The sequence below is a fragment of the Acanthochromis polyacanthus genome, chromosome 18 (genome assembly GCF_021347895.1).
Source record: "Acanthochromis polyacanthus isolate Apoly-LR-REF ecotype Palm Island chromosome 18, KAUST_Apoly_ChrSc, whole genome shotgun sequence".
NCBI classification, from domain to species: Eukaryota; Metazoa; Chordata; class Actinopteri; family Pomacentridae; genus Acanthochromis; species Acanthochromis polyacanthus.
The window spans coordinates 25,505,976-25,519,641 of NC_067130.1; the positions used below are offsets into that span (position 1 = coordinate 25,505,976).

Genomic DNA, 13,666 nt, shown 5'->3' on the forward strand with positions numbered 1-13,666 from the left:
GATGGATGTTTTCAGAAACATTATTGCATACATTATACTGATATTTACTTGCCTTCGGGGCTTTACCCTAAGAACTCTTCACTCCGTTTCTAACACCACTCTCAGATCATAGAGTTCAGTGATTTGGTGAAATATATCACAACCACTAGATGAACATTTAACGTAGAGATATTTAGCAAATCTTTCTTCCTAACAGACTTAACCATCCTTCCATCCATTATTTATACACCAATTAATCTTCACTACAGTCGTGGGGGGACTGGAGTCTATCCCAGCTGATGTAGAGTGAAGGCCCAGGGAAAGTCACCAGTCTATCACAGGCCTACACATAGAGACAAGCAAGCACACTCGCATCACACCTATGGACAATTTAGAATTACCAGTTAACCACCAATAAACCCATGCATGCACAGGGAGAACATGCAAACTCCACACAGAAAGATCCCAGGCCGGGACGCAAACAGGGGATCTTCTAGTTGCAAGGCAACAGTACTAACCACCACTGTGCAGCCCCCAGACTAAATTAAGCAAATTAAGATGATGTTGAACATTACAGCAGTGCAGCCTTTTCATTGCTTTTTGGAAAAAAATGATTTTTGATCTTACCTTCTTGTATGTAACTACTTTTGATCAGTTTATATTCTATGTCAGTATCAACAAAAGAAGACAAAAATCCAAGAGAATGCATTGTTTATTTGAAGTACCAACACTTTTGATAAGGTAGTAACTTTACAATGCATCCTGGATAATGGCCAGATCTCCACGGAAAACTAAATAGTGCAACTATACTAATTTGCAAAGACATTAAAACGACACAATGCTTTGATAAATAGCAAATTAAAATAATCAGTGAGATGTTTATTTCTTGTACTTTGCACTGGAATCATATTGTTTTATAAATAGAAAATCTTAGATTTATTGTATTACAGGCTGGTGAGAAATAAATAACTTGCTGTTCATTCTAACATGCACAACTGGTGTATCTCAAGAGCACTAATTACAGATATTACATTATATACATTCAGCAACAGGTATCAGTCAGTGAGCTCACAGACCATTTGAATTTTACACCAAAAAAACTTGGTAGTTTAATAAAATCACATCACCAAAACAATATTACTTAATATTCAAATTAAAACCAACTTACAGTGAAATTTATGTAAATATAGTGTTGTCTAAAAAGAATTATGTAGCCTAACGTCTTTGACACTTTGATTTCGATTAAATTTTCAACAAGTCTCTTATTTAAACTAGTCACACACTTCACATCACTGATAAACCCTTCTGCTGTATTTGTACAGATATTGGCCGCTATCTTTCCAACAAAATGAACATAGCAAAAAAAGCTAATCTGCTGCATCAAAATCCGAATGCAAACATCAGCCGGATTGTGGAGAAGCCAAGTTTCTGTTCTTTTCCCTTTGGCTCACATAGCTGAGTCAGGTGGATTGGGTATATTCGGTCCAGTACTAGGACTTCCTGCTGACTGAGTCCTGTCTTGCAGGACGACTTGGATGGCTGTGCGTCTTGTTTGTACTATTGGGTCCTCACTGTCCACGGCCCAGGAGGAGGTATGCTGGCTGAGGTGCGACCCACAGAGATGACAGGGTTTCAGGAGGCAAAGTAGGAGCTCTGCATGAAGTAAAGGCGGTCGATGGGGTTCCCCGCCCGTACATCTGAAGTGGCCATAAAGCAGTCACTTAGACTTGTCAGAGAGGTGTCACTGTCAATGTCATGGAAGATAGATTCAGCACCTGATGAAAGTAGAGAAGACATGGGGAGGTAAAAAACAATGATAAGCATGTGGGTTCATCATCCTTTGACGCTGCATTGTCATAATTTGATCATTTCATTCATTTAAAAAAAAATAAACTAAAACACATGTGATATTATAATGATTATCTGCATGCATCCGTCGTTATGTTTTGAAACTGGGCAACCAAATGTTACTGGTGGGATCTGGACTCTCCCACAGAAACCCCCCCCCCCCCCAAAAAAAACTCACTTTCACTTCTGGCTGCCTGTACATGCTGTAGTAGGAGGGAGATGTGCTGTGGTCAGACATACAGCGTAAATAAGAGATAAATGTAGGCTCCAGGTCTAAAAAGTAAAGCCAAATGCAGAAGTACCTTAAACCTGCACATTTTCCCACAAACAGCAGGTGGCGACTTCTCTGGCTCCACAAAAAGGTCAGATTTTATAGAAATCTTGAGAAAAAAAAAAACTTCTCACTTGTTCTGTTGTGTCAGTGAAGTTTTCCTAATCATTGTACGGTCTCAATCACCAGTTTCAAGTCTCCATTTTGTAAATTATGGCACTATTTATCTGAAAATAAATAATGAAGCAAGTATGCTGCTACCATATCACCGTGCCCAGTGTGGTCAGGTTCTCCGGTCGGATCCACCCTTTGCTTGTTTGGCCAAGTTTCAAAAGACCTACATCTGTCTTGTCTTTCTGTGGCTTGTCAGTGTCCACTTTTTGCACAATGATATTAACCATTCTGAACAGCTTTCAGTGTGAGGCATAACCCATTCCTGTGTGATCAGTGAGCTCACGTTAAGTAGGCAGGCTGGCAATCTTAGCAAAGGCAAACTTACGATTTGCTTTTGCGTTCTACTGATAATACACTGCTACTAAAGCTTATTTAAAGTTGGCTGTTAAGCTAAATGGCATGTTCCTCATTTTTGTAAACAGACTCCCATATGGGAAAACAAACTATGACTGAATCAGAAGCCTTTATTGCCATTCTATGCTGAAAACACACAACAAAATTTGGACTGACAGACATTGCGTGAACTCAGAGGGGGTCTATCACTATTTCTGTTTTTAAAAGGGCAAAGGTGGGATAGCAAAGCAATAACTTTGGTCCTCCTACCTGAAGAATGGGGAAATCAGTTGCTCCACTTGCTCTATTGATTGGACATTTGGCTGAATAAGATTACCATAAAAATATATTTGATTGTCATGGTAGCTGTAGTGTGTTGGATTCTAACACTTTGATATCATCTGGCATGTACACTAAAGTCAAAGCACTACAGTAGGTGCCAATTTATCGAAAAATATATATAACAATTTTAAGGAAAGGTTCCACCTTTTCAGAAAGACATATAAAAGAAAACAAGAAGTAGTGGATTGTGTTGAATTACCGAAGCTAGTGGAAAAGAGACAACCCCAGAAATGATGCCTGGACATCCACTCTCTTGCAATGCACAACTGAACTTTAACATGACCCAAACTCAGTGTTGCAAATTGTATTTACCATAATTACTTGCTAGTTATACTTTGACCTACTTCACTGAGTGGAGCTGCATGCATTTTTAAAGTGAAACATCCAATAAATTGATTTTTGAGTTTTGCTGTTCTTCCGCAAAGAATAACCTCTTAATTTAAGATTAAGAGGTTAAACGAGATTTCTCATACTTTGATGCCGCATTAATTCAAACTCAAGCAGCTGTAGAAAACAGACAAGGATCCATTCAAGTAAAAACAAAATAACTGCAGTGTAACAATACCATGAAGAAGCTGTGGTAATGGAAACACTCTGGAACTAAATCTATCTACTGGTATGAAGTTAGATGTCAGAGATCAGAATTTGCTATTGGTTGTGTGTGTGCATGCGTGTGTAGGTTGTGTTTGAACATTGTTCTCCATATTTAATTGGAGGAACATGTAATACTGCTCTCCTGGGTGTCAGTCTTTTTTCATGGGACTCACTGGGTTTAAATAAAGACAACTTGATAGGTCAATCAATTTTAAACAGCCGTTACACTTTATTGGTTAATTTCCATTGCAGCCAATAAAATAGAAATGAGGAGTCTGGATGAGAGACTTTGGGTCTTTAGATATATGTGACATTACTAGGTTTGGGGAGCACTTTTAGATGCTAGATCAAATTTTGTAGTCTTTGGGGAACAAACCAGTATTTTTGCATATGTCTGTTTCACAAAAATTCCAAAGACTTTTAACTGCAGTCTCCAAACAGCAACAAGATTTTACTTTTTGATTTAGCATTTGATTTTCATTACTTTTCATATATAAAAACTACTTTCTGACACTTGAATTGTGTTAAATAAGAGATGCAAAATATAAACTTTGCTTTTATTGTTTCACATCTCTGCAATAGACATGGGTATTTAGCTTTCTCTCTATGATACTACAAGGTCTTATGTTGTAAAATGCCCTGAATTTACTTATATTTTGAATTGGTGGTAAGTAAAATTTAACTGAATTCAACAAATAACTACCTATAATTTGGAGAACAAAAACACTGTAGTTATATGACAGAGTGTTGCAGTCTATCAAAGAAAGCGCAGACACTGTGTAGGCAAATCTGTCCATTGTGAACTATTGACATGTTTAAAGGGACAAGTGACATGGCAGCAGACCAGAATCATATACGTAGATCCATCTGTTAGCGTCATGGCCTTCTGTCATTCAGACATTGGTCACTTTTTCACTAATGTTCCTCACAGCTTTACTCATGCATACCCACAACAATCACAAAGAGAGCCATGGTGCAATATTCGTCATACACATGAGACTAGAGAATATGTCAAGTAATGTATGATAAATAATAAAACACTAACAAACAAAACACTGTGCATACATTAATAGCAAGCAAATCAAACTGTCCAGGTAGCAATAGTTATAGTCTAATTTATTTATAATTTCCAAAACAAAACAAAAATATGTCCATGATAATCGAACAAATACTTTACTGTCTGAGTGCCATTCTTTCTGTTCTGTGTTCCTTGTGTTTCTGCTTCTTTCTTTCTCTCCATTTTGTCATTCATTTGTACTTGTTCTTTCTGTGTGTCTATGCCTACAGGTATTTGATAAAGTCACAGGGCCAACTCCAAACAGCTGGAGGCAACAAACTGAATGTCAGCTCCTGTTAGCATTTCATCAAAGCCTGGATTATGTTCATTACTTTTGTATCTTATTAATATTACCTGTTACAGACTGTCTAATGGACACTTCAGTTTGTAAGAGATGTGAAATTGTACAGCAAAGTAAATTCTTCCTCAAATCACTTATTCACTATCAAGCTGAAGTGATTTGGAAAAGTTACTCGGCCCGGCCTAATAAGATTGTTGATGTGACTCACATGGAAAAGTATCTACGGTACATTTGGACATGAAGCCAACACATTTAGATGCTGTTAGATTTACAGAAACAAGCACATGTCTGAAAGGGGCATTTGAGTGTAAGGCTAACCGTAGGGGTTCATGTGGTCACCAGGCAACTGTGGTGGGGTGAGACCCTGTTGGAAGGAGTCAGCGTTGTAGCTGCCGTGCTCCATGGTCACCAGCTGCTGCTGCTGCTGCTGGCTTGGATGTAAAGGCCCTGAGTATGAGCTGAGCAGGTCCTCCATACATCCTGATATCACCTCTGTAAAAATCAGTGGCAACAAATAAAAAAGGGGTTACAGCTCTCAGCAATATGCCACATGTACACATTGTCTTCTGTATATGTGAGGACATTTCAGATTTTCTCAACTTCACTGCATTTTAATTTTACCCTCATGACCACCAATGTACTCATTTACATGTTACAGCCTTGTGATTTTTTGTCACAAATTGTGATCTGGAATTTTAGTAATTAGAATAGAGTTGCAAATTTTAGTAATGCTCCATTACTTTGACATTTGGGAGTTGGTAAGTTTGTGATTGTAGTTAGATGATTAGTTACTTATATGTCCATGTCTCAAGCCCTCATACTGATGTGTGAAGGCTTGAAAGTGATCCCCAGAGTAATGTCTATTTATTTGATATTGTAATTTAAACTGTAGCTTCTAAGGATGTACTGGTCAAACTTTTTTTTTTAATGTCTCAAGCTTGAGATGCCCACGGATAGAAAATTCCGAATAAAAAGTGTGATAAATGGTGTCTTGGCCTGTTGAAGGTGTCCATCAAAAGTTTGGCATATGCTTGTTTTATAATGGTGGTCTGTGTGGAAAATGGTGTCTGGGCTGCAGGGGACATTTTTGTTGTAATACCACTGACAAATCAGCAGCCAGTCAAAGAGATCAACAGTTTTATTAATATGTCCATACAAACACATCGATTCATTTCAATGAACTCATCTTCCCTGGCTGACTAACATCACTCTCTCAACCGCATATCTTTCAGTGGTTGAACTGATCAGAATTAGATAAACATTGCAACAGCAAAGTAATAAAACTAATAATTTGTTTTTTATGTCATTTAGGCTACTATTGTAATTTGGGATGATTTCTACAGACTGCATACTGATGTGGTGGATTTAGTCAAGCAAAGATTACAAATGCATCTTATGCTTTGGCACCTGGTTTAACATCTGGCTACAATGTTTATTAGACCATGTGCCAAGGTGATTTTGAGCAGATCATAATCCCTCTCTCATGCTTCTCAATTGCATTTATTAATTTAATATCATATAGTTTGATACTCTCAAGCCATGCATGTGGCCACATGTAAAAAGGGCATATGTGCCACATATGTTTGCGTATGACCTGCTAACATGAAAAGATGCATAAATATAAATATGGAATTACTAAAAAGAGTTAGGATATAAGGTTGTCTTGCTCATGAGCCTGAACATCTCCATAGATGTGAACACAGAGACTGCATCTATCCTTTTATCTACAGAATATAAATGCTGTACAACAAATGGTTTCTCAGATACTGTAAATGCATTGTCTTAACTGAATGACTGTTTTATCTTGCAGATATCTCATCTGATCCAGGAGGCTTCATTTCATTCTAACATCAACTTCAAACAACCCCCACTTGCTGGTTTGCTTAGCTCATTTGGTTAACAGCAGCAGCTTCTACTATAATAAACCCTCCTGCTATGCCAATATTGACATGCTGGAAGTCCCTGAACAGATAGAGGCAGTGCTTGCCAAAGCACTGAGACACTTATCTAAACTGTCTGCTCATATCCGCTGTGAGACCACAGTGGAAATAAGCCTGGTAGCCATGAGGAACTGTCGCATAGAGAGAATCATGGCTCCCACTTTATAGCTCTGCCATCGGAAAAACTCTTATTTACCAACAGAGATGTCCCTCAGCTTCAGAATATGGGACTCATGTTGCCGTGTACAAAACTGGGAGTGTTTGCCGAGTGACTCTACTGTGTTTATTGTTCCCATAATAAATTTAATATTTCAAGCTGTTTATCCTAATAATTCATACATTAGCCAATTCTCAGTAATCACTGTCAATACAATTATAACTCTGATTACAGTTATCAGAAGGACATTGTTAATGCTTTGCGTCACATGAGAGAAAGCAGCTAACCAGAACAGTACATACACATACACGATAAATCCTCACCTTGGCCTAGCCTTTGGCTGTTGTGTTGCTCCTGCTGTTGTTGTTGTCTGCGGGCTAACTTCTTCATCTGTAAATAAATAAACACAGTAAACAACTCGCTGTGTGTCTGACAGACTGTTATTGAGGAGACACTGACAAAACAAAAAACAAATGTGAAAGAGCTCACTTTTCAACCTCCACTAGAGTCTACATTCGAAACCCCAATTTACAAAGAAAAAATTGTGGAGTGATATGAAATTCCTTCACATGGTCAAACCATGCCTGAGAGATTCAAAGTCAAAGATGCATCTTTGGACAATACAGATACAGTGGTCCCTCGTCTATCGTGGGGGTTACGTTCTAGACCCCCATATATGTGTGTGTATATATATATATATATATATATATACATATATGAATCTATGTGTGTGTGTGTGTGTGTGTGTGTGTGTGTGTGTGTGTGTGTGTGTGTGTGTGTGTGTGTGTGTGTGTGCGCGTGTCATTATTGTGGTTTATGTTAGTGTTACAGTGTTATTAATCTTTGTGTATTATTGCGTATTTGTACTTTAGTCAGCCTAGTTAGTTTGGTTAAGTGTTATGTTGTCAGGATCATGAATGTGAAGTGTACTGTGTTTGACGACTGCCTGGTGCATTTCAGCAGCTGTTGTCTGTATGTGTCAAAGTAAAAGGATCTGCCAGGTGCACACTGCAGTTATGGCAAATATCCTTTCTCTAGTGCTTATATCAATAATAAATATATAAAAATGCCTATATACTGCAAAAATCCCACAATATAGTGAAAAATCCCCAATACCAAATATAATTTTAAAACCCTGCGATACAGTGAGACTGCGACATGGCAAGGAACCACTGTAAATTCTGTGTTTATTTGTTTATTTTTTCTTTTTAAAAACATTATTTCCAAACAAATCCTTAACAAAAACAAATGAAAAACCCCACATAAAACAAGAATTATATACCTTAAAGGCAAAACTTAAACAAGAAAAACTAAAAAGTTGACCATTTCAAGAAATATAGAGTTGCAATTTATACAGTATATACAACAGTTACTGCACTGAGTTTTTGAATTCTGAAGTTATTTTGTTTTTTTAATTGCTCTTAACAGGAAATACTTTATTGTATTACAGTTGTTACATACAAACATATACACACATACATATATATGTATATATATATACACACACACACATATTCTTCCACCTAATAAAAAACAACTAACAAACAAAAACATATGTCTAGGCTCACCAAGACTGAAGCTGTGCACTAAACCAGACATAATTCACATGGATTCATTAAAAAACACAAATATAGATGCAAGATAACAGCAAAGTGGTCATTAAGTGGGCTCTGTGTTTACCTAGATGTTTCAACACTGGACCCCAGTCAGAGAAGAATTTGTCCCTGGAACCCCTGAGAGCATATTTTATTTTCTCTAATTGTATGAATTGTGTCAGGTCGCTAAACCACAAAGATACTTCAGGTCGATTTTTTGATTTCCAATGTAATAATATTCTTCTACATGCGAGCAATGTCATAAAAGCAATTATGTTTTTATAACTTTTCCTTAATGTTGTGTGTTTTCTATCTGAGGTACCAAATGTGGCCATAGCTGCGATGGGTTAAAGATCTATATTCAGTGCTTCTGACAGCATTTTAAAGATGGCAGACCAATAGGTAGCCAGGGCTGGACACGACCAAAACATGTATGTTAGATCAGCAGGAGAGTTTTGACACCTGTCTCAGCTTGCATCTGTGTTAAGATATATTTTAGCCAGTCGTGCTTTGGAGTAGTGGATGCGATGTAGAATCTTGAATTGTATAATGCTTAATTTGGTGCAGGAAGTGCTGTTGTTAACTCTAAGAAGAGCACTCTCCCAAGTGTCCTCTTCCAAGTCTTCCCCCAGCTCATTCACCCAGTCTGCTCTGATCTTTGCTAGTGTTGTGTTTTTTTAAGGAGGTTATACAATCACTAATCCTTGAGATAAATCTTTTCGAATTGATTGGGGATTTTAACAGATCATTGAAACCAGAAGGTGATGTTATGTATGGAATGTTGGGATCATGATGTTGAAGTAAGTGGTGGACTTGAAAATATCGAAACAGGCTGGACCGAGGAAGGCCAAATTTGTGTGATAACTCATCAAAGCTTGCAAAAATAGAATTTATACACATATCCTTAAAATTATGAATGCCTCAACTCTGCCAGAGACTAAATTCAGAGTCTAACCTAGCTGGGGGGAAGAGGTCATTCTTGTGTATGGGACTTTGATAGAGAACGTTTTTAAACCCAGAGTTCCGTCTAAGCTGAATCCGTATTTTGAGAGTGTTTATAACTATTGGATTGTTAGTGTATTGCAGAAAAGAGAGGGGGAGGCTGGAGGTGACCAGGGCTCTAAGAGAGGTGGAGATGCAAGATGCAGCTTCAAGTTGGCACCAGTCTGCATCAGGAGTATGGAGCCAATACATCATTTTTATGAACATTTGAGGCCCAATAAAAATGAAAAAACATTTGGAAGAGCTAAACTACCTTGATTTTTAGGCCTCTGTAACAGTTCTAGCTGTGTTCTAGGTTTCTTCCCATCCTATATTAGTGAGATTAAGGCCTTATCAATAGATTTAGAAAAGATTTAGGAAGATAAAGAGTAATACATTGAAACAGGTAAAGACACCTGGGAAGCACATTCATTTTAATAGAGTTCACTTTTCCCGCTAAGGTTAGCTGACATGGTTTCCATTTCTTCAGGTCTAATTTGACTTTTTCAAATAGTAAACAGAAGTTTTCTTGGTAGAGATTTTGCATGTCCTGTGTAATATTAATGCCCAGGTATTTAAAGCCATTCCTAGACATTTTGAATGGTAGAGTACCATCCTGTATTTGAAGAGCCTGATCATTAACAAGATAACATTCACTTTTACTAAAGTTCAGTTTGCACCCAGAAAGAACACCAAATCTCCTCAGGGCATGGGTAATATGGAGAGCACATATTAATCCCAGTGATTGATGGTGATGCTTTAATTCTTAAAGACAAGGACTCCATGGCCTCAGGTCTGTGGGCGGCAGGTTGGCAGCTATGCCAACAAGGTGAACTTACACATCGTCGATCTCAGGTGATTAATCATCATCTGGCTGAATAACCCATGACACAAAGTCTTATTCTTTACTGAACCTCCAGTTGAAAAACTTCTGGGCTTCATCAGGTGAGTCGAAGGTGAACACGTCATCTTCGCACATCACTCACAGCTGGGCTGTGTAGAGCTGGTGGAATCTGATGTTCTTCTACTACAAATCCTGCTTGATGTGGTTAAACGCGGCTGTCTTTTTAGCGAGTGTTGTGTGGACATCCTGGTAGATCCTTATAGTGGCACCCTGGTATTTGAGCTCATAATTTCTGGCCCAGCGCAGTACGGTGTTCTCTCAGGCGGCATAGAAAAAACATCGGGGCCCATCGCTTCCATCAAAACACCTGACATGAACTTTACGGGGTCTTTCCCATCCTCACTTCCTTCGGGAATGTTTAAGATATGGAGATTAGATCTCTGTGAGCGGTTTTTGAGGCCGTCGCATTGGTCCATCAGACTGACTCTGGAGCGTCTTGATAGTAGACTCCACTACTATTTTTGGTCTTTCTCTCCTCCTCATCCTCCTCATATTCTTCTCAGCAGACTCTTCCTCCTCCTCCTTCATCTTCAGATCTCCTCTCATCTTCTTTTTCACAAATGGGAGAACAGAGTGATTCAGAGTTTCTTGATCTTGGTTCATTGTCTCTTTTTGCCGCTGGGCTGTTGTAACAGTAGAAACATCCTTAAGTGTGGCTCTCTGTTTTGCGAATTCAGCAGACAGGTGGTCCATAGCCACCGCCACAGCTGCAGGCTTTTCAGGTGTCACAGGATCTCCTGCTGTTGTCAGGTGGTTGTTAGCAAAGGAAGCTAGCTTACCTGCAGCACGTGTGGCCGGAGTTTGTACATTAACTGACTTTGCGTGTTTAAACGTGCTCATCTTTGAGAAACTAGTTAAACTAACTTCAACAGTTAAAATTGCATTAAAAGTTGCGCAGAAGATTCGTCCAAAAGGGAGAGTTACAAAAAGTGAACCGGGAGCCTTCCCGTGTGTGCTCTCCTTACATGTCACAACCCGGAAGTCTCAAGACTCAATCATTTTTTAAAAAAGTTTAACTCCAGTTTTGAATAACCATTTGTCAAACAGCACAGAGCACACACACTTGGTGCTCTGTTCTTTTGGTATTTTTTGCAGCAGGATAATGTGTGTGTGTGACTGAGTCAAAATAAACTACCCTGTGTGAACTGTGTCTGTGCATGGTAATGAAGAAACACGTCATTTAGTTTTTGGCCAACAATAGAACTCTGTTGCACAGAAGAATAAGATATGTCTGGTTCTGATACATACACATCCATTGTTGGTTTGGCTCTGTGTATGGCATGTGCCTGCAAAAAAAAATGTACATATGTAGAACCAAGTAACAAACTTATGAAAGTGTCTCCTATATTATTGTGAAGCTGCAGCATGCTGAGTATATTTAACTACATAATATGAAAAAGAAACTGAAGGAGCCCTCTGGTAATGTACTGTATCTATTTTCCTGCCTGCATGTTGTCCTGGTGTGTACTGACTGTTTGCAATGAGAATTAGAACAATCTGAACAAATGCATCCCCATTATTATCCCCCGCCACCACGAAGTGGAAAGGGGGATATAGGTTTGGCCTCTGCCAGTCCGTCCGTCCGTCCGTCCGAGATGAAGGGGACAGCTTTTCTCGGAAACTATTAGAGCTAGGATTATGAAATTTAGTGTGTAGCTTCACACCATGGACACCTTGATCAAGTTCGAAAATGAGACCTGTGCGATAATATTTAACAGAGTTATGGCCCTTGATCACTATTTTGGATATAGACTCATAGACATCACATGTGGCGGGGCATATTGATGACCATGTTGTCTTGTTTTATTAAGAAGAGAAAGTTTATGGTTTTGTTATCCCACTAAATGTCATTTATAACAATGCATTATTGGACTATTTCTGCAATCAAGTGATTATATTTAAGCAGCCTATACAAAAACATGCTCGTGAATGAATCACTATTCAGCTGCTCCACTCAGACCTATCACTGACGGTCAAACAACTGATACATTTCACACTCTCTCGAGCCACATGTCCTTTTTTGGTCAGAAAACAATCATAATGGCAAGGCTTGAAAAGAGGATGCTGATAGCACACAGACAAGACAACTGCAGCACAGCATAGTAGCTAGTTATTCAGGTCTACATGAGCTTTTAATGAACTGAATATATTTTTATGGTCTAGTTAAACTGTGAAAAGCTCCCAGATACCACCAAACTAAGCAAATAATTTATTTTGATTCACCAAAGCTTAACTGATGAAAAACTGGTTTAGCACTTTTGATTGTAAGAAGGCAATAAGGACCCATTTTCAGGGGGAGAAACACGTGACATTGTGAAAGGACTACAATGTGTAGGTAGGATGCGAACTGAAGAGGCGCCTTTCTCCTGTTAATGAGACATGAGCCCCCCAAAAACATAGTTCGTAATATTTGGGGGGTGTCTTTAAAAACGACAATATGCTGGTTTCCCATTTATTTCTCATTTTCGTCCACTTCTCTGGGGTCAGGTCGCAAAGCCAGCAGGTGAAGTAGTTCATTCCTGACGCTTCTCTACCTAGCAATGCTTTCCAGCTACTCCTGGGCAATCCCGAGGCGTTCCCAGGCCAAATGAGACAGGTCATGGAAAAAAATATTAGACCATCCTTATTTTATTCAATTTCTTGTTCATTTCAATGCCTGATATCACTAAAGGTATATTACCTGAAGAATACAATGAACACAACAAAAAATGCAGCTGATTACATAATACTTAATGTCATATTTGGAATGCTTAAGCTTAATTGTTTTCCCAGGGTATATAAGAGGCCATTTCAGGTCAAATGCAGCACAGCACACACAAAGGCTAAGAATTGTTTCCTGCTTACATTAAAGCCATAGCACAACTCAGAAGTTGCCAGTTCTTACATAATGCCGAAAACAAAAGAATTATGTGAAGCCACAAAGGCAGCCATCTTGCACTGCTGGAAACTGGCATGAGTGAGAGACAGGTAGTCAAAACAAAATGAAGCTCTCCAAGACAGCTGTTCATTACACCAAGAAAAAACAAGCCCAACATGGTACTACCAAATTGCTAGCTGGCAGGAAACGTCTTTCTACCCCACGAGATGACCCTGCACTCATCCGTTCCTGTGTCAGGAATCGTCGTCAGACCTCCAGGGACCTGAAAAATGAGTGGTCACTGTGGAGGAATGTGACTCGTTCGGCAAGGAC

At 38.8% G+C, this 13,666-nt stretch overlaps 1 protein-coding gene across 1 annotated transcript in view; it reads right to left on the reverse strand.

Annotated features, from left to right (window-relative positions):
- Positions 1–673: 673 nt before the first annotated feature.
- LOC110969962 (LIM/homeobox protein LMX-1.2-like) overlaps positions 674–13,666 on the reverse strand; it is a 66,319-nt gene continuing 53,326 nt past the window's right edge. Inside the window, exons 6-8 of the mRNA XM_051938908.1 lie at positions 7,320–7,386; positions 5,218–5,391; positions 674–1,754 (exon numbers count right to left, since the gene is read on the reverse strand). Coding sequence (XP_051794868.1) covers positions 1,612–1,754; positions 5,218–5,391; positions 7,320–7,386 — 384 coding nt within the window. The 3' untranslated portion in view covers positions 674–1,611. The remainder of the gene's footprint in view (positions 1,755–5,217; positions 5,392–7,319; positions 7,387–13,666) is intronic.